The 21,827-nt window shown below is 38.2% G+C and overlaps 1 protein-coding gene across 1 annotated transcript in view; it reads left to right on the forward strand.

The window, feature by feature from the left end:
• The window catches only part of LRP6 (LDL receptor related protein 6), a 127,050-nt gene that overhangs the window by 37,284 nt on the left and 67,939 nt on the right, over positions 1-21,827 (forward strand). The window contains exon 3 of the mRNA XM_040545023.1: positions 13,593-13,790. Coding sequence (XP_040400957.1) covers positions 13,593-13,790 — 198 coding nt within the window. The remainder of the gene's footprint in view (positions 1-13,592; positions 13,791-21,827) is intronic.

Below are 21,827 nucleotides of genomic sequence, written 5' to 3' on the forward strand. Positions count from 1 at the left end.
AAAAAAAAAAAAAAAAAAAACGTACTATTCTGCTTCAGAGTTTATTAGTGATACACGGCTACGTGGTGGGCTTAATTTCAGGTTGGTGAAGAATGGATGCAGAGTTCAGTCAACCTGAGAAAATCTTAACAGAAGTTACAGTTGAGTAATTGTGGAGAGGGATGGTGTTATACAAAGAACTAAAAACTCTGCTTTTGGGTGTAGTAAAGCTATAGAGTTGCAAGATGAACACCACGGGAACTCTAATGAAGTGCAGTTTCATTGACAGGAAATTTGACAAAATTGTATCCTTACGTTCTTCCCCCTAGAACAATTCCTATAGTAGAAATAAGACTGAAACCACCATGTTGCATATCTGTGGTAAGAAAAACAGAGCAGTGTGGCTGCTGAAAACACCAGTATCTTTAACACATTGCATTCCCACTCCTGGAAATTAACAGTCATACATTATAGTAGATCTTATCTAGTGTAACAACTACAGGTCAGAATGTGACCTGAGTTTACATGTTAGCGAATTATTTTAAATGCAATTTTTGTGTGAATTTCATTAGTGATTCTAAATTAGTAATTAAGTTGGTGTTGCTTCTGCTTAGCTGTGGCTTGCTCTTGAAGTGCTCTTGTGCTAGGGGTTATGTTAGGATACTTTACCTTCTTGAATTTGCTGCTGAGCCTATGGATTCCTGTTCATTGTTCCTAACTTCATTCAAATAAATTATTTAGGTATTTTTGGCAAGATTTGAGTGTTTCTCTGCAATATATCTTCAAGACTCAACCTTCGTCATAGCTGCCTTCCCATCTGGTAGCGTCTCTTCCACATGCTGGGCTTATATTTAAAACCTGTGCCAGGTTCTGAGTGGCATATTTTATAACAAAGAACAGAGCATGCTCTCCACTTAATTTGCTCAGTATTTTGCTCGCAGAGTGGCACAGAATACTATAGGTCTCTCCCCATTAAAACAAGTCTGATAACAAAGTAATAAAGTAAAAAATGTAAGGGTAGGAGAGCATCACAGAACCAACAAATTTAAAAGATGAAAACTACCAGCAGCTTCAGGGTGCAATAGCAGTGCAGTTCCCAGCTGTATATCAACACATGGATCACTTGCTCTTTTGTGGCATTGTGCATTGCAGGTTTTAAAGCATTCCAGGCCTGAACTTCTCAGTTTTCTCTCTGCTTACACATTTTAAATTATTCTTTTAAATATTTATTCTCAAGTTAGCTGAATGTATTTGATTTGTGGAATGAAACAGTAAGTTTGGCCCTATAGCAAAATCAAAACTAAAAATCAGTTTGCAACAATGATAAATATCTATGTACAAGCAAAAGTGATTTTTCATATGTTGTGCTGGTTTAGATTCCATTGAATGTGGGAGAGTGCCTGTTTACCTTCCCCTTTGATAGTGACTGATAATGGTGTTGTCACCATCGTGCTGTTCTGAACAGTAACTTATGGTGTGTATGTGTCATGCTTTGTAAAATGAATTAACCATCACTGTGCTGAGCATCCACAAAAATACTTAAAATACAAATGTAGTAGGCACTATTTTTTTTCTTTTTGAACAAATTGTAACTCGGTGGGGTTTTTTCTTTTTTTTTCTTTTTTTTTTCTTTTTTTTTTTCTTAGTCTTTAAAAGCCTTAAAGTATGGGGTAAGGAAGGAGGGGTGTGGGGGGGGGGGGGGGGGGGGGGGGGATATTTCTTCTAAAACTTCCCTCCCCCTTCTCACAACCTGTTCAAACAGGGTTGGTGCCTGAGCTCCTTTTGTGCTCCTGGATTCCCGTAAGCAGGATTCCCCCACTGGTTCAGGGTACTTTCCCATACCTGTGCATGCTGGCTTTTGCTGTGCTCAAGTGTAATGTTCTTAGCTCTTCATTTTTTGTATGCCTTCTTTCTGCAGACTTTAACAGATTAAATGTAGTGAGCAAAAATACAGCAACAAATGTTATGTCAGATTAAATCACACATTTAAAGTTGCCATTTTGTATTCCTACATGGAGAACTGGGGTGCATTTTATAGCTGGATAAGGGACTCCCAGCTTTCTAATATTGTATAATTATATGCTAGAAAGATTTGTATATATATGTAAGCAGTGAGTGTCTACAGAACTAGACTCTTAAGTTTACAGTATATTTAGATATAGAAAAGATGTCTATTTGTTTTTGAGGTTTTTCCTTTGTTTTTTTTTTACATGTATTAGCATATAATTTACTTTATATGCGGCTAGTGTTGTTTACCGTGACATCTGGTTTTGCAAGTTAATGCAAAGAATGACTTCATTGTTTTGTTAAAATACTCCAAAATACTCATGAGTTTTCCTATAAAACCACTCAAATGAATAGCTTCTGCAGGAAAACTTTGAATCTGACAGATTTTGTTGTGTTTGCATGGTTTCTCTTGCTCAGTACCCTCTAGTGTTGCATTCTTTCGAATGTGCAATTTTATTTATTTATTTTAATTCAGAGGATGGGAGGTAAACCCTAAGTAAAATATCCAATTTTTAAAACAGAAGCCAATAGGATTTGCCTTGGTGGGCTGCTTCTGTACCAGCATTATAGCTGTGATTTCTTCACAACTGTACATTTTTCTCCTGCTGTCTTGGCACCAACACCACTTTTTCACCTCTTTGGAGTGTCTCTGCATGGAAGAAGAGCAAGAGGGCCCTGCTTGTACTACCTTTGCCCCTTTGGACTGGTGCAGTGCAATAAGATGCTCTGTGCTTCACAAAACTGAAGGAGGAGTTTTTCATTAATCGCATCCTGATGGGCTCTTCTGCACCAGTTATCCTACTGTTCACCTTCTGCATTTACACAGCAGAGAGGTGGAAAAGTGGCAGCCCTGATGTGTCGGGCCAGTGACAAGAGCTTTCTTACAACTGCAATCAGATGGATCAGCTTTTTGGTGTGGTGTTTATTAGACAGGAAAGCAGTATTATTTAAATGAGCAAATTATTGCTGGAATTTTATTTTCTGCTTATGTGAACATCAGAGTTTCATGCGAAGAAGACTGCTTTTCTTCTGATTTTGAAAGTCTATGTTTTTTGTAAGATGTGCAACCTGTAGAGGCTGCTTCTGTACATAGTAGCTCCTCACATTGTTGTCAAACAGAAGTAGCTTTTCCGTTCCCAAGGCATTTATCAGTATATGCTTGTATCATTTCTGTAGTAACGTCATCCTCTCCCAATCACCAACTTAGTTTTAAAACTCATGGTTTTATCTGGTTATATTGTTTAAAATGTGATACTAGTATTTATTTTTTCCTTCTCCCATTCTGTTTGTCTTCTAAATACTGTGGTGAAAATAGGGAAGAGAACTTTCCAGAAGAGCAGGTGAATGAGCTGTAAGAAGCTTGTAGGGAGAAATGATGATGACTTGGATTTAAAGCTGTTTTCATTTATATTTAGTACTTATGCATCTGGAACTCTGAAGTTAGAAATGGAGTTTCTGTTGGATATAAAACCACTTTTTCCATAAAAAATGAATCTGAGAATTTGCTACTGAACTGTTTAAACTAGGAATGAAAAAGTAGAAGCAGTCTTACTTTATTGCAAATTATAACCTAGAAAAAACTGTGAGAAGTCTCTGAAATCTCAGCTACTTATCTTTTTTTTTTTTCAATATAGAAATGAAGGGTTGTTTATTTCTTCTGAGTGTGAAGCCTTCGGCCTGTATTCAGACCACATTTAGTGGGTCTTTCTAAACGCTCTGTGAAAACATTCTTCCTTCTCAATAAGAGCCAAGCTCACCTAGCTTTATATCTCCAGAATTAGGGCTCTAAGTAAATCTCCAGTGTAACATGGGCCACCTCATTATGCATTAATTACATTCATTTCTTTTGTTTCTATTCTTTTTATCCTTCATAGCATGATCTTCCCCATTCTTTTTGTTTATTTTTTTTCATGAACATTATGCAGCTTTTGATGGGTTAAAAATAAGGCCTTATTTTTGGTAATTTTGTAGTATGAAAAGACTAATTGCTGCATGTTGCTTTCTTGCAGGAGAGTAAGTGATTGAGTGGGTCTAGTGGATGATCAAAGTATAGAAGGAAAAAAATATATTCAAGGCAAATAAGACTATTTCAGAAAAGCTGAAATGAGTGAATTATTTGCTTGCATATTGCTTACAGAAGGCATCAAGTTGGTTTCCATATCAACAAATTGATAAAACAAATCACAAGGGCCTGAACTGCACTGAAAATGTACTGAACTCCTAAATGTCATTATCAATTCACTTAAAAAAAAATTAAAAAATAAAAGAGGCCTAAGGAATGGTGGTTACATATAAGTAAGCCTGATTTGCATACCACGCAATACAATGGAAACTATGAAAAGAAAATTAGCAGCCTGCTAGAGACATGATATGAAGGATCTGAGCCAGCTTGGTTTGGTAGAACATTAAAGTTAGAATTAGAATTTCTTGAAGGGGCCAGGAATCAAGAACGGAAAAATGATCTAGTTGATAACTGTGTGGACAGAGGGGCTGAATAATAAGGGGATATTATATTGGGGATATTTTACTGATGAAAGACTTACTTGGACTGATCAGAAAAGTCACTGAGAAAAATTGCAAAAGGCTCTCATGATACTGAACATGCAGTTCCACAATTTCAGTTGATGGAAGACAGGGTATTTCCTTGATGGGTTTTAAATGAATTTAAACCCTCTCCTCTCCTCTTGTTCCTGGTTGTGCCATCCTACCCTCTCGTATTTTAACACAGGTTCTTGCTTGATGGCATGGTGGGCTGGTTCAGGGAACTGGTTGGGTCCCAACTTAGCTGAATAAAATAGAGAATAAAGTGAGTAGGTCTTGAATAAAAACAATTACTGTATTGCACTGTGTCTGCACTAAGGATTGCTGGGATCATTATACCAGCAAATTCTGCATAACATGAATGCAGTTTATGTAGCTCTGTAGTACCATGGGTGGAGTCTGTAGCTCGTAATACCGCACTGTGATGTGTAGTGGGATGACTTTTTGCTGGAAAGAAACAGCACAAAATAGCAAATGAGATTTCTCTCTCTTGCCTTCATGCACTAGGCAACACGTCAGGGTTTATGACTGTGCTGTGGAGAAGTAGGTGTGTTCCTAGTGCTTCAGTTTAAGATACAAGTACAGGGAAAATCCACTGCTCCATTTAAGCAACTTGAGACAAAACACTCTCTCTGCTTTCTGTATTCAGGATGTGTAAAGAGATAAGAAGAAGAATTCTCCCTTTTCTTTCTTTTTTTTTAATTGAAAGATAAGAAACAAGTTTGATTATGACTTAACTGGGAAGATCCTTGTGTGTCAAAGCAGAAACTGAAAAATTTATTTCAGTGGCTGGCTTGTATGTGTCTAGTTTCAGACCAAGGCTCACTGAAATTATTGAATTCTAACTTATTATTTAAAAACTGGATATTTTATGGTGCAAATATTTGTATTTTTAATACAAGTCATTGTAAAGGAACAAATTATTTTCTGTTGTGCAAAGGACTTAATTTTATCTTGAAAAGATGGTGAGCAATAATACTACCAGTTTCTCACTTTTCTCCACCATTTGTAGTTTCAATTAGGCCAAATATTCTTTCATACTTGCTTTCAGAATTTTGTTCAGTTCACAGGTGTGGGCATCTGTATCTTTTAATAGGATCTTGAACAGCTGTCTGAAACCAGTTGTTCTGTGTCCATGGGCTCCTCTTGGGCAATGCTCAGCAACTAGCACTTGGGACTGAGTGGAGCAGACCTCTGTGAGACTCCTCGGCTCAGAGAGCTACCCAGCTGCAGCACACTGCCCTGGCCCTGTTTCTTTCCTAGCCTCTCAAGAGACTGCAGCACAGTTGCTTTTTTTTTGTTTGTGTGTTTGTTAGAAGTCTGTCAAAAACTGCCAACTGGTTTGCTTTCCTCTGCAAATTTCTTGATACATTTGAAGAACCAAGGTATGTTAGAAGGCAAAAGTATTCCTTTTGTTAATTTATCCATCTCCAGTTACATTAACTTATGTTTTAGATTTTGTTGACTTACCTGCAGCTAAAAAGCTGGCTGAACTTTGTGGGGTCTGGTGTATGACGTCTGGGACAATTCCTGCACGAATGGCTGGCTAAGGCGTTCCAGCCCACATCTGCATTTCACTGCCATCTTGCAGTCAGCTAGGGTCTAGTGGTGGTGCTAAATAGGTAACAGAGAGAGGACATTGTTTCTTTCGATATTAATTTGGCTTAAGCTGGGGCAATTGTTGTTTAATTTTTTTTTTTTTAAAGTGCTGCTGAGTTCTGACAAGCTTTATTTCCTGCTTGCTCTATTATAAACCAGAAAATGGCTTCTGTTTCATAGCCTTGGAAGGCATGTTGTTAGACTTTTTGTGTCTGGAGATAGGAAAGGTTAATTTACAAGTTCAAGGAGCAAGAGACCTTTCCACCTGCTCAAACAATTGAAATTCTGCCTTTGTGAACATTCAGCAAAAACAGCTTCTTGTTTTTTAATGAACCTCTTTCTCTTTTTCCTTGGGATCTGTGCCTGAAAGGGCAACCATATGCACGTGATTCTGCAATGTATCAGTGTATGTTTGACAGTTAAGTCAAATGTTACTTCCCATGGACTCTCAGAAATGTCTGGGTGAAACTGAAAAACAATCTTCCCTCTGTGCTTTTCTTGTCAGACTGCCCAGCATATTCTTTAAGCTAGAATACCTGAAAACAGCCAGCATGTTGGCTGAGAGATACTTTTGCATATGAAGTCATTTTTTTTCTGTATGGGAAATCGGAATATCACATAACTTTGTGCTTCTACACTGATTTCTTATGAATGTCTTCTAGTATTTTCTTTTTAGGACTTGTGAAAGCACTCTCCAAAATCTCTTTCTAGTTCTATATTGTAGTGTTGTTAGTGAGTTAGAAGCAAAGCATCTGCTTCTGATTGCTTCATCATAAGTTTTCTTCTTTCAAAAATGGCAGTATTTGCATTTATCCTTTATTTTAGAAATGAATTACAAGAAAAGGGAAGGTCTAATGATAATTTTCCTTCTCCTGCTTGATTAGGTCTGAGCAGGAATCTAAAGCCAGCTCTTAAGTGGAAGTCCTCATATTGCCATACTGATTACAGATGGGTCTTTGCTAATGAGTATACTGCCTGTGGTACTAAGATAAATGCAGTCATTTTCATAGCACTGCCACCAGAGTAGCTTATTTCTCTTAAGGAACCAGTGTAGAGTATACTGGGAAAAGTATTTGTATGCCTTGCAAAATACATGCTCCAGTATACTTTTTTTTCTAGCGTACAGTAGACATCCACATATGGGATTTTTCACATTGATTTCTTCATTTGTTGTCTGAGTCTATTAAGATTCCTGAGAGATAAGTTATGAAGGCTACAGTAGTTCATTACTGAGTTGTGTTTCCGCAAGGCTTTACTGCGTTGTTAGCAGCTGTGGCAGAATGAGATGTCTCTGTTTCCAGTCATTGTGTTAAAGTGGCTGGACAGACTCCTCTCTAGTTTTGGTGGTCTGAGCACTAATAATTTGGGCTGTGAAATGGAGTATCAGAGGCAGAAAGTGCTTGTGGAGGTGTGCCAGGCCTCCAGCCTTTACCAGCAAGCAGGGGCTGGGGATGAAGGGGGCAGGGAGTTAAAAAGTTGCAGTGTGGTCTGATGGTGCTTGCCTGGCAAGCATTTTGAGCACATCTGACTTTTTTAGTCATTTGCTTAGATACATTGATGTTTTTGAGGAGAATGAAATACAGAAGACTCTGTTTTCAGTGAAATAAATCTTGTTTTGTTTTTGTCCAGTGTATGTACCAATGCTCCAGAGAAGTGGTTCTGAGCCACCTCTGCCTGGCTGAAATGAGAAACTGCAGCTTTGGTAGGAGCCTGTGGGCTCCTAAAGCCAGTAAGTTTAAGGGAAGGAAATTCAATGTAGTAGGATGTTCATAGCTCACTACTTCACACCCATTCCCCACATAGCTGCTCTTAGCACATACAAGAGTGACGGTACAGAGGGAGCTGAAAACCTGCGTAAGGTAAGTTATGTAGCACAAAAATTGCCCTTGAATGTACTGAGTGTTAACATGGGAAATGACTGTAGAGCAACTCTGAAAATAACGTTCAGCTTATGTCTATACTTATTCATAGGGACAAACTATTACAAAAGACTACAGTTCTCAGCTAGCTAAGAACATCTCTCTTGTGTTTGTCTTGATCGTATCCTGAAGAGATATTTCCTCATCTCTTTTATGAAGAATTATCTCTATAGTTAATTGGCTATGTGCATTTTTTGTTTCTTTTGAAGGACTTGAAAGTATTTCCTGAATTTTGTAATCACTTGAGAAACCTCATGCTAAAACCTTCCTGTGGTACTTATAGTCCATTTGAAATTCCATTTTCTGTTTCATTCGACACTTCAGTGTCCTTCTGGATTGCAGTTTCCATTCCTCTGTAAGCCTTCCGCGAGAAGTTTCTGCTAAGGACACTTGAATGGTCTCTTGTTTAGGCTGTTTCTTCCTGAAGTCATGAGGGGCCACAGACATTTCTTCCTCTAAAGTCCAGAGCTGTTTTAGGTAGCCAAACACATGTATATAAGACATGAGTACTTCATGAAAACTATGTATATTATTTAACCTAATTTTTCTTCATTAGGCGGGTGCCAGTCCTGCTAATGTGGAACCAGAGCAGGCCGAGCGCTGAGTTTCGCAAGGCCCATCACAGAGCTGACGAGCTCCACAGGGGTTGCTGAGCTTCTGAAACCTTTCCCGGCTCTGAAGCTGGGAGGCTGCTTGTGTCCCCGTAGAGCTTAGAGGCTCTCAGGGACCCAAACAAGCATAATTGCAAAGTTGGAGCATTCACTGTGAAGGGCCTCACCAAATAATTGGCTGTCCCAATTAAGCAGCTGTTCTTCCCACAGAATAATGCTTGGGAAGGTGAATGATTGCCTGCCCTATATGGTGTCCCAATTAGCTGCCTTAAAATCAGCTAAGTGTCATGTACGGTATCTCTGCTCAATGAGTGAAACAGCTGTGTGCATCTCGATGTGGGCCTGGGTTTTAATGATACTGCTGGCAGGGGCCTAGCTTCATGTGGGATAGCAGGGCTGAAATGATCTGCGTCAGTGCTGGGGAGCCTTGCAGATCAGAAGGTTGCAAAGCCGATGGGTGCTGGCGATGAATTTCTGTCTTGGTGTGAGTACTGTCGGAAGTCACTGCTAAATTATAGCATTTAGTCTCACCATTTGTACTCTGCAAGCTTTTTTCTATGTATGTGGAATCTTCTACCCTCAGTGTGCCCAGACTAAGGTTTGTTTAAAAAAAAAAAAAAAAAAAGCTCTATTATTTACTGTCTTTGTGCATCTCACAGAGTGAAACCAAGAAACGCTGTTTCCTTTCTTTTGCAATGGCAAAACCTTTTAAAAAGAGGAAGTTTTAGAACCTGTTTCACCTTACTTAAGTGAGATGCGTAGAAAAATGTTTGTAGGGGTTAAACAATCAAATCTTTTTATTGTTCATTATATTTATAGTTGGTATAATCCTGTAAGATAAATGTTTTTACAACTGGATTAGCAGTAAACAATGCTCTGGGTCACAGTCAAAATACCGGCTAAGCACTAATGTCTAGAAACTTTCCTCTTTTTCTACAAATATATTTCAAATACTTGATGTACCTTAATTCTTTAAAGGGGGTTGTATCATTTCCTGACACAGTACCTAATATTAAAATTACAATAGTACAAAAATAAAAACACACTTTTTGTTGTTTTTGTTACATTTTTGTAACAGCTTGCAGCCATTTCTGAAGTCTTGCTATTGAAGACTGTTGTGCGTGGCTTTTAACAGTTAGGATGAAAAATATTAAGGTTTTTTGATTAAAACCAAAGTTTTTAAAATATAGTGGTTAATTATTTAAATAGGAAATATATTATTTTTAATCTGCTGTGGTATATCTTTTTAGGTTAGATTTAAGAGAGATTTGGCTCTGTTTGTGTTGATCTGATACTAAATAAAAGCTTTTCCTGCTAAGTATTGTACTCTTAAGTAAGGAAGTCTGCCTTCTATGTTTGAAAATCCTTAGACATGGGGTATATGTATTCAGCTCTGCAGTTTTTACATTTTATTGCATTGCTACACTATCGCTTCTGCATCCCAGTTTCAGACTCCCTTTGAAGATGAGTTTGACCAAAGGAACTGGTACCTAAACTACAGGAGCAAGGCACCAGCTGGCGTCCCCGCTGCTGCCACCGGTGGGGGGTGGTCTGCAGCAGGAGGCAGGAATGAGCAGCTGGACAAGTCCCCAAATCCTCATACTCTCTGTCCTGACTGCGACTGACTGGAAGAGCTATTAACCTGAGTGAAGCATGTGAAAGCATTTCTGTTTCTGGACCCAAGCAGGCTTGCCGACCTCAGTTACAGCCTGTTTGTCTGTTGCCCTCAGGATCTCATGGTTTCAGGATTACCTGGCATGGAGACAAATTCCATGCCTGAACCACTAGGGAGTAAACATGCTATGTGTATATGTTTTTTATTTCTTACTCTTCTGGGCTACAGTTAAAAACCTCAATTCCTGGATTTAAATTTTCTAGCAAGGTATAAGTTGGTGAGAAGACCAGCAAGTCAAACTGTAGTCTTTAGGTGCTGAGTGGCATAAGTTGGCCCAAGATAGTCTGTTTCAGCTAATATATTGCTATATCCTGTGGACTTTGCTTTTTTGTTTGGTTGGTTTGTTTGTTTTTAATGGAAATAGTTCAATATATTTGAAGAAGAGGAGGGAGGAAGAATGACCCTTTCCTTTCCTGTATGGCTGGCTTACCATCATTCAGTAAGTCTGTGTGTCATAACATGTTCTTTCTGCATGGTCTTTGTATGGCTCACTTACCAACCATTATATAATCCAACAAGAATCCGTAAGCCTTCCAGAAGGGAGCAACTGGTACTGCACAGATGTGAGCAGTTTGACATTACCTGGAAGAGGGATCCAAGATCTCTATGGAAAAATCTGTAGAGACATCTCCGCAGTAATGGGAATTTGCAATTGTGTCCATCTGTCTGTCTGCCTGCTGCCCCACACCCTGGCTGTTAGCCAGGTCTCCCTTGCCTCATAGTAGTTGCAGGTAACCTAAAGCGTGGTTATAGGGGGGGGCATTTCTTCCAGTTGTTTTAAACAGTTCTTCCCATCCCCCCCTGCTCCAGCATCCTTTGCCACTCTCTCAGCTGTTGTGGGGCAGGGCTTAAGGACACTTTCTGAATAAGAAACTGAAATCGGAGCTCGGTGAGCATTGTTGGCACTGGTGCTGGTTTAGGCAGCTACAGAAACCTTCAGCCTGTGTGCAAGTGTTTATAGAGCTGTGCACTGGAATGCATTCAGATTGATGACTGATTTTTAGCCCAAACCTGTTCCTTGAATCCAGTTTGCTCCATAGACACATAAGCACTGTACTGGAAGCAAAAGATGATCTGCAAGAAATTGCTTAAAAGCAGCTGTTACTAAAAGAAATGGCCATCAAGGTATAACCTCCATTACTTCTGCAACAAGGAAATGTCCAGCTTCCCAAATGAAACACGGCCCTTGATGCCATCAGCTGGAGCATGACTGGTTCCAAAGATTTTTAATGGAGACATTAAAACCTGTGGGCTTTTAAGCAAGGTGGTGGAAAACAAACAGATGATGGGGGGGGGGAGAACAAAAAACAACCTCTTGCAGAAACAGAGCAGAGGTCATCAGAACTGATTGGAAGTGTTGCTGAATCTTAAAGCAAATGCTGTGTGCATGTGTGCTCCTCTGACAAATTAAATGGGGCTGGTTTTGTGAAGTCTGGGAAGGCTTTTCTTTGTGGCCAAACTTCCCCTACCTGTTTTTTGCTTGAGTAATTGTAGTGTGCATAAGAGGTGAGAAGGAGACATGGAAGAAGACAAGGCTTTACAGCAACTAATGAGCTCTCTGTTTCAGCCTGAAAAATCAATCTAGCAGGGTGGCCAGGACCTTGGAACCTATTAACCTTGATGAAGTATTTGGAAGTCTGAGACGTGACAGTTGGCATAAAGAAGGGTCTTTTTAAAGAAGTTTAAAATAACTATTTCTTTTTCTCTCTTCTTTCTCACACATGCTCTCTGGCAAAGTGCTGCCTGACTTTTTAAACTTTTCTTTTTTCAAGTATGTAGTTCTTTTTATTGCACATCTTGACCAGGTGACTTGCTACTGTGCTACCTATCTGAAGATTATTTGTTTTTTCTTCTTACTGGCAGGAAAACAGTTTCTCTATAGCACTCATTCATGTCTACAGAAATCTCACATGTTCTCTTCAGATATTTGTGCTCTGTGTTTTAAGACGGGCATGTTGCTCCATAAAGAATGACTCACTTGGGATTGAATAGGGCAATATTTGTGTTAATCAGCTGCATTTCTGTCCACAGATATAGCTGTGCATTAAAACAAACATGCTGTAGACATGAATTAAGGGGAAAAATATGACATGGAATTTCCTGACTTTTTAAAATAAAAAAATAAATCTTTGCCAAGAATAACTTCATCTGCAAACGTTTCTTAAATGTGTTGCACATTTGTTTTTCTTTAAAGGATGGGTGGCCAGGCTCTTCACATGTGGGCACCATATAGTGACATATTGTGGTTGTGTGATGATCTGGGTTAGTTTAAAGTCCTCAGATCTTTCCAAGTCTGGATTGTTTTGACTGAGGCAGGTTAGGTAGCACAGATACAAGCAGGTATGTTGGCAGATGTCATGGGGTTATGCGAAGCAATTTAGGACAGTAGGCTTTCCGTCTATCCCAGCTGCAACAACAAAACAGAGCAAGCTTCACTGACATACTTTGTCTAATCTGTTTACATTACATATTATTTCTGTTTAATTCTGCATTCTGTTAACAACCCAGAAAAGTAAATCAATCTTCTACCACCTGCAGAAAATGGACAAATATTCTTCCTTCTCGCTAGCCTACAGCCATAATAAAGTGATTTCCCTAGCTTCACCTCAGTCTTATATGCATCTAGATAAGTTCCCTCCCCCATCACTTGCTAAGTAATGTTTAAACATGTGCCAATACTTGCTAACATGTTTTAAAACTTGCTTCCCCAGTCTTAGAAGATTTTACAGTGTTTTGTCCAATCAGTGGGTGAAAATTATGCTTCTAAATATGTTGACTTAGCTGTCTTTCTGTAAATTTCTCTTGGGGGGAGGAAAAAAAAAAAGGACATGAATTGGCCTTCGATCAAATCTGCTTAACTGCTTACATGCATCAGCTATGTCAGCTACAAATCATTCTTTGGCCCCTAATGCTCTGACCCATGTTGAATGGTCTATTTTATGACTGTAATATCCATCTTTGCTGTTTAATGTTAAATTCCGAGGTTATTGTCAAGTTCTATTGGATATCCCCAACTTTTTCACTTGGAAGTATAACTTTACATACTGCTATGGATTTGTCTTAAATTGCTTTTCTCCCGTTTTTAAAGTGACTTTTTGTTTTGTTGTGTTTCCAGGACATGTGTATCATACCCAGTAGACCAGAGCTCTGGAGACACTGTCTCTGCAAAGCAGAGAGAGCCTTTGCCTTACTGAAAGTTGTATCCAATGTTCCAATTGTAGATTTATACAATTGCTTTTTTTCTTTTTTAAATAATTATAGATTCATGTACTGGACAGACTGGGGAGAAGTGCCAAAGATAGAACGTGCTGGGATGGATGGTTCAAGCCGCTCCGTTATAGTCAACACGGACATTTATTGGCCAAATGGATTGACGTTGGATTATGAGGAACAGAAACTTTATTGGGCAGATGCTAAACTGAATTTCATCCACAAATCAAATCTCGATGGAAGTCATCGGTAAGAGGTTTTTGTTTGATCTATGTAATTCTGTGCTTTTCTTAGAAGATGTTGCTTAAGCAATATCATGAGCTCTGTTGCAGGGAATTGGCATGTTAGCACTTGCAAAATTTTAAGCCAACTAGTGCTATCAGACGCTCTCATCCTTCCCCATTCTCCCTCTTCCAGAACTGTGAAGTTAAGTGTGTGCTCCAAAAGAGGTATCCTGTAACTAAGTCTTTTCTCAGAACTAGTCCTACAAAGGAATCCCTGAATACTATTTCTAATAGTATAAGGCTATGAGCAGAAATTTCCATTTTTGATAGGTATTCTGTTCCTTTCTTGCTGTAATATTTAGAAATGCAGAAAATAACCTGAAAAAGTGGATCATTATAGATGACGATCTTTAGTTTCATTAAGTCTTTCAGTTTTATTAATCCTAGGGGTTGGGAAATAAGTGGAAAAGTCTTTACAGAGAACTATGCTAAAATGGCTGTTTTTTCTCTAACAGTTTTATAATGATGATGTAATCCTTTCTGATCCAGTCATGGTTACTTCTTAATTAAGGGTATAACTGATACTTCGTATATATGCATTTATCCTTAATTTGGAGGATGACCTTCTTCATTGCCTGAGAGCTATGTTATGTACTGTTTGCACAAAAATGATTCACAGTTAGCTGGTGCTCAGTTATCATATGGGATATGATTTTTGAGGTTATCCTTTGCAAATTCTTGTATTGCTTCTGCTGGTTTATCTAGGCATGAAGTATCTTAAGTTCTTTGTTCCAACATCTTAGTCCTTTCTTTTGCCATTAACCTGGCACAAGAATTTAGGCTCCCCAGAAAACGCTTTATTGACAAGATAGGTGTTTTGTGTTTACTTCTGAGTAGGAGCATAGGCAGCATTTATGAAGCATCCACTATGTTTATGTATTTATTTTGAACTCCATGATTTTTTGTAATGCTGGTTTGAAAGGTGGTGTCATTTTCTTCCTAATGTCTGCCTGTTAAGTGACCAAAAGTTCATGCAGTAGTTTTGTAATGGTGTTTATTTAGAGAAGGTAACAAGAATTGGATGCAGTTTTAAATTTGTGTACTTGGGTATAAATGTTATAACTAGCTTTGTGAATTCAAAACATGGAGACATGGGTATATAATTTCAAGGTAGCCCTTAATTTGTTATTTATTTCACAAGAAAACAAACTTATTAGTACTAGAAGAGATTTCTTAGTGGTACTTGCTATAAGAAAAGAAGACAGTCCTGTAAGTTTTCAAGTAATGAAGAGAAATGGATAGAAATTGTCATGTACAGTAATAACTTGAGTCTGTTTTATTCTTTTTTTTAAATTGGAACTGGTTAACAGGGAAAAAGATTTTAGGGTGTTCCAGGTAAAAATGGTTTGGGACTAAAAAAAAATAAAAAATACATTTCCTTTGATAAGAATGAAGAGTCATGAAACCAGATGTGTAACAGAACTTTAAAAAGACATATCTCGACTGAAATGATCGCACATGAGTCTCAGTGACAGCTTGCCACCTGAAAAATTACAGCCCAAATGTGGCTTTCTTATATGAGTATGACATACTCACAGTTGGTGCAAAAGGAGCGAAACAAACCAACAAAACCAAAACAACCGAAACAGTAACAATGAGAAGAAAACACAACATCATGATGGCTACTGATATGGTCACACCTGGAGAACCCCCACTATGGATTTGTCCCACAAGATAATTAAGTGGCTTGTTTTATTCTTAAGTCACTCTTTTTGGGGTCTTCCATTTATGAGATGGAAAGGACCATCTTTTTACAACACCATGCTGCTGCATTCTGGCTGATGCCCTGTTAGACAGTGTGTATATATCAGGCTCTGCAACAAGTTGTACTGCTTTCGATAACATGATGCAAGATGCAGAGATGATTTTTGAAATGGTAACTGTGTGTAAAGATTCCACCGATCAAAATTGACACCACCACTATCCAAAGCTATATGTTTTTCCCACAAAGCACAAACCTCCCTGTGTTATCTAGTGTCTCCTGTCTTTCTGGCTCCACAGAAATTTCCTGCAGTCACTGCTGCATTTTCAGTATTCTGCTACAGATTCCTTTGCAGTTTTTCCCTTCCTAATGATCTATTCCACAGCAGTGTAAATACTGTTGGTTTCGGTATTTTGTTTCTATTTTGTGTCCCTTCCCTGCCTTTGGCTAACCTTGAAGTGATTCATACTAAAATGAGGCCATTAAGGTGCAGATTTTTCTTGGTGCAAGGGGCTGCCCAACCTTGTCTGTCTGCAGAGAGTTGTATCTAACGGTTGTGTCTCATGACACAGAAAGCAAAGTCGCCTGGATCATTTACCACATTCCAGAGTGAATTCTGTGGAATTGGTGAAACCTGCAATAAAGACCTGCATAGATGAGTAACTTAAATTTTAGATATCCTAATTATTTTTATGCATTAAAACCAAAACAATTAGTTTAATATTTAAATGTTTTTAACTGATACTGAAATTTATCAGTAATGTTTCATGGAACTGTGCTAATATGTTACCATTTGAGGGGGAGAAAGGGAAAATAGTCTTTAGAGAGGGAAGTGCATATGACTTCCCTTAAGCACTCAGAAGCACACGCTGCTTCTAACAGCACCTGTTTTTCCCTAGGCATGTGAGAAAGTTCTGAAGATTCAGAAAATAGTCAACATCTGTATCCAAGCATTTTTTTATTCTTTGCAATTACATCATAGGGGAAAAAGGAAAGAATCGCAGAAGTTAAGCTGTTCTACAATGGTTTTTATGTGTTTTCTTTTTTTCTCTGCTTGACCTCTTAGCCTCTGTTTATCTTAGGGAAGAAAAAAAGGTGCCTGTTTAAAGTGATTTAATTTTGTTAAGTATTGTCTTTCAGTTAATCAACAGAATTCACCATTCTCAATATGGTATTTTACAACAACTAATTATGTATTTTATCTCTTAACTCATTACTTTATTCTTCTTTGTCAATAACTGATTATCTAATATTAAAAACAAAATATACCATTGGAAACATACAAAAAATCCTTGAGATCTCCCCTCTAAGTTTTAAAGCGGGGGGAGAACCCTTGCAGTCTGTTCTCCTAGTCATCCCCACACTCAAAAAGGAAAAACTAAGCAGTTTTTTTCTGTGAACAGTGGAACTCATTGCAATCCCTCAATGCACCCATGGCTCCTTGTATACCTTGACCCAAAATTATCTCTTGCTTCCCATCACTGTCTGCTGTGCACTCCTGACAAGTCTGGCAGCTGGACAAATTGCTCTTGGGCACTTTATTTCAGCTCTTCTCTGGTCAGGTGGGTCAAATACAGTGGTATAGGGTCCCTTGTACCTATACAGCCATACAAGTGTTAAGGAAGCATTTTTTTTGTGATTCCCTACGTTCCTGAATGTTTGACCAAGAGATACAAAATGTATTGGGTATGGACATGGAGGAGATGGATGCTTAACAGACACACCCAGAATGATTGTATGGTCTTGCTTTCACTTGAAAGGATGACATAATGGGATTAGGCCAGTTTTTCTGCTCTACCACCACATTTAAAATCCCTTTTTAAGAGGGCTACCTTTTAAAGTCATTTTCCTTAACAATGGAGAATGACAAGAACATCATCACTTGCTGTGTAATTTAATTTGAAACAGACTTTTTGGCTTCCTTATAATCTGCTGGTTTTAGTGATTTGATCTTGATAGGCCATTATTCTAACTGCTCTTTTTATATTTATAAAGTAATTTATTATTTATTTTTTGTTCCTGTTGCTAGCTAAATTACTCCTGATTAAAACAGATGTTGTGATTGTTGTAAATGATCATAAAGTAAATGTTCTGGATTTGACTAGGTTTGTTAACTTGCAGCAGGAAACAAATGAGTAAAGTATGTCTCAGGGTTTTGTTTGTTTGTTTTTTCAGTGATCCACAGTGTGAGGTGGGAGTCTATAGCAGATAGGTGTGATTATATATTATATATATATATATATGTATATATATATATATATATATGATATAATTCGGTATGACGTGAGTTTTAATTGCTTTGGTGGAAGTGAGAAATTTAGCAGTAACTAACATCTCTATATCAAAAAGGAATTTCAAACAGTTCAAAGAAAACTGCATTTGTGGTTTGGATGATGAGAGAAAATACAATGTAAATAGCAAAAGATTTTAATTAGTGTCACACAGATAAATTTTGAAGTATTGAGGTTCAGACTGTTCTAATATTTGGAATGAGTAAAAGGGAAACATTCTTGACATATTTCTATAACTGTAAGAAATGATTTTTTTTTTTGTCTCTTTATTCCTGTAAACTGACTATCACGTCTCTTTACCTGGCAGTACACAAGAAATAAAATTTGAAGATTTACTGTCAGAGAAGGCCATTTATATGCGTGAATGCTTGGCTTCTTGTGTGCAGTGGTCTCGATAATGGTAGAGTAAAGGAGGCAGGTGGGAGGAACATGCAGGGGGACAAACACAGGAGGCCTAGATTTTTGTCACATCTTCAGGCAGGACCTAAATAAAGCCCTTTAGAGCCTGTGAGCCTCTGCATCAAAATTAGGAAGCACTGTGACAGTGCTGGCTGTAGCACTCAGTAAATATGTGTCAGGATTGTAAATTTATGAGGAAATCTGTACAGCAAATTTTATGGTGATCATCTCTAGTTACCTGCCAGCCCTGGGACTTGCTAGCCCTGGCTACTTCAGTGATGGGCTCATTAGAATAAAGAGGAAGAGCACAGAAGCTGATGACTAATGCCCTTGGTTTGCCAGGGAAAGGAACAAGCAGTTTTTCATGTCAGAATGCAATAATTAAAAAATTAAATTGGTGCACAGAAGAGATTTTTTTTCCAGCTCTTGCCCTGCTCTTATCAGAGTGAACAGTTGCTTTTTGTGGGACTAATTAAACAAAACTGAATTGCAGACAGCTCTCCTGTGAGTAGAGTACCCGAGATAGGTTGGCCCGCTAAGGCAGCTCTTGAATTAATTTTCTCTTCCTTTACCCTGCAGCAGCAGTTCTAATTAATAAGTTAACACGTTACTGGCTGAAGGGAAATGCACTTACAAGGTCCCCCAGGAAGTGTTTGTGCTAATGAGATGGGTTTTGAGGCCACTGTAAGAAAACATACTTTCAACAACTGTCAGAAAGCTGGGGAGCTCTTGCAAGGAGGTGAATGTCTTAAGTTTGCACTCAAGCATTGATTTTTTTTTCATATTTTCTGTTTTCAAGCATCAGATCAGGTCTATCTGCCAGATCGTTAGTTGCAGATTTGATGAAAAGCTAAAAATATTGTATCCCTGCATTTAGAAGGGTTTATTTTTAATTGTTTGTGTATAATGTGTATAGTATAGAACATTATGTGCAAGGTATAAAATACTGTATCTTTGTGTATATTTCCATGAGAAAAAAATATTTAATAACTTCAATCACTGAGGAGGAACCAGTCTGTAGTGAAAAGTCTGTCTGTTTTAATACCTCATCAACACATTACAGGACAATGCAGAAGACAAACAATGACCTAATTAAAGCTGCTAGAGAAGCCTGCCAAAGCAGAATTAATTAAATTATTTGGACACAGCACTAGAGTGAATCTCTTGATTCTTCCCCAAGGCGCTTCTGAAATAAAATGGTGGGAAGGTAGAGCGTCGAAACATCTGTAGTTGACTGTGCATGTAGGATAGATATGCATAGGCTGTGTCTGGCTAGAGTCACTAGCTCACAGGTCTCTGCATATTTGTAGACATTTAATAATAAAAATACATAGTACAGGGCGATGAGACCAGGCGGAGCAACACCACAGCTCATCAGAGCTGCTTCTGAGACCTGAGATGATATATGCAGTTACTTCAGGACCACAGCTGGGCTGAAGGCAAAGGAAGAGCAGCTGCAGATTATGCAGTACGTATGCCACGTGCAGCCAGTGCATCTACCTGTGCACCTCCTCGCAAACTCCATTGCCTTGTCCCGCAGCTTTCCAGTCTCCTCCCCTATTACCAGAGGCCTTTCATCTATGCTGCATGTCATGACGATGTTTGACTGAAAAATGAACCACAGCATGACTTCATTACTCAACCACGGCTTTACTTCTGATTGACTTCTTCGAACTTTAATGAAAGTTGGGGTTTGAAGTGTCGTTGCTAGACTTGTTACTTGTTAATGTGTACTTTCTGGAAGTGCATGGCAATCACAGTTTAAAGAAATGGCAAAAGGAAAAATATTTTGGTTTAGAAAGACCCTGGTATATCCCACAAGTAGTGTTTCCTGTTTACTTTCTCAGGTAATTAGAACCAGGCTTGTATTCTGATAGGAATATTTGAGCAAGCATTCATGGTCAAATTCCAGCTTAGTTTTCCAAGTTTGCTTTGCAGATGTTTTTGTTTGGTTAGCAGAAGAGGAAACCTCTGAAGCTTCTGAGAGAATCAGAGCTTCCTGCCCTACCTTGTGGCAGCCGTGGTACGGTGCGGTGTCATACAGCTGGTTGGCTTTTCACCCTGCCTCACCTGGTGGTGTGCAGGATTCATCCTGCAAGTGCTTTGGCCACTTGCTAATATTTCCAGTTGTCAGAAGTGATAGCTTTGTAATTCTTGGAATTTCCTGAATACTCTGCTGTTACATAAAATCTAGATGGAGAGAAACATTTTCCATAGAACATTATAATTTACATCATGCAAACCTGTCTGTTGTATGCTTTCTTTAACATGTAATGAACACTAAAAGCAAGGTTCAGAAGACATGTCTTTCATTTTGTTGTTGTTCACAAAGGAAAATATGATGGAAATTCCAAGGTAAATTTCTGTTCTGTTTTTTGTTTGTTTGTTTTGGTTGGTTTTGTTTCTTGTTTTCTTATACCAAGAAAGCCTGATAAGAATGTAGCCTACAGATATTTTTTAACTGAAAATGTATCTGGTATAGTGTAGGAAGGAATATAAATGAAAATTTAGTAAATGCAGATATGAGCATCCCTTAAAGACTTTTTCAACAATATGTAGATTAATCAGAAAGCTTTTACCTCTGGATGGTATGAACTTCCGTCTTTTAATACTGTATTGTCATTGGATCCCAGTATGGTAACTTTTATGGGAAAGAAGTTGTGATATAAATTTTTTCCCTATTTTCAGAAATTTAGTGTTCAACACGTATCTAGGTGCCAACAAGGATGTATCCTGTCTTAGTAAAACTAGTATAAGAAAATGCAGCAGAAAAGGGTAACGTTGTACACTTTTATAGAATAAACACTACAAACAGCTCCTGCTCATTTTAGTACCACTAGAGCATCATATGATGAACTACAAATGCAAACTTAAATGTTCACTCCGTTTTATGCTTCTGTCCCAGTTCCTCACTGCTTAAAACTCTAATCTTCAGTCAGTAATTATAGGGATTGCATAGTATATCTCATTAATGTATTTCTTCAGTTTTGCAAACGTAATTAATCTGTTCCAAATCTTTCAGCAAGCAAGATGGAAGTATACCTCTATTAATAATAATTGATCCTTCTTTATTTCCCCCAGATCAATGATTCTATGATAGCCTAAAAAGCAGGTACTGACTCACATTAATTCTTTGGGTTATTGAAACAGAGATGTTTAGGTAGCAAGTGCAGTGGTAAAAATACATGTTTGTGTATGCATATGTAAATGTGTGTGTGAATATATGTATGTATGTATATGAGATACTTGTATGGAAAATGAAAGTGAATATATAAATATTTATATTTTTAAGTGAATATGTATTTTTGTATTTATATTTATATATGCACTTACATTTACCATGTAAGTGTCTTGCTGAACCTTACTGTTGAAGAATTGGATTAGCTTTATGAAATTAAGGCATCTTGGATTGGCTGAATGTGCAAACAAGCATCAGTCATTTCTGTGCTTTCTGAGCAACCCTTTTGGCATGGTGGTTGATTCTCTCTGGCTTAGGCTGTGGATGTGCATCCAATTACAGAACTTGCCCCACTGGTGGACAGGGTTGCTGCCACAAGCCTGCCTGCAGTGGCTCAGCAGCATCTCTCGTCCAGGTGCTGTATCCTCAAGC

Source organism: Cygnus olor, chromosome 1 (assembly GCF_009769625.2).
Source record: "Cygnus olor isolate bCygOlo1 chromosome 1, bCygOlo1.pri.v2, whole genome shotgun sequence".
NCBI lineage: Eukaryota > Metazoa > Chordata > Aves > Anseriformes > Anatidae > Cygnus > Cygnus olor.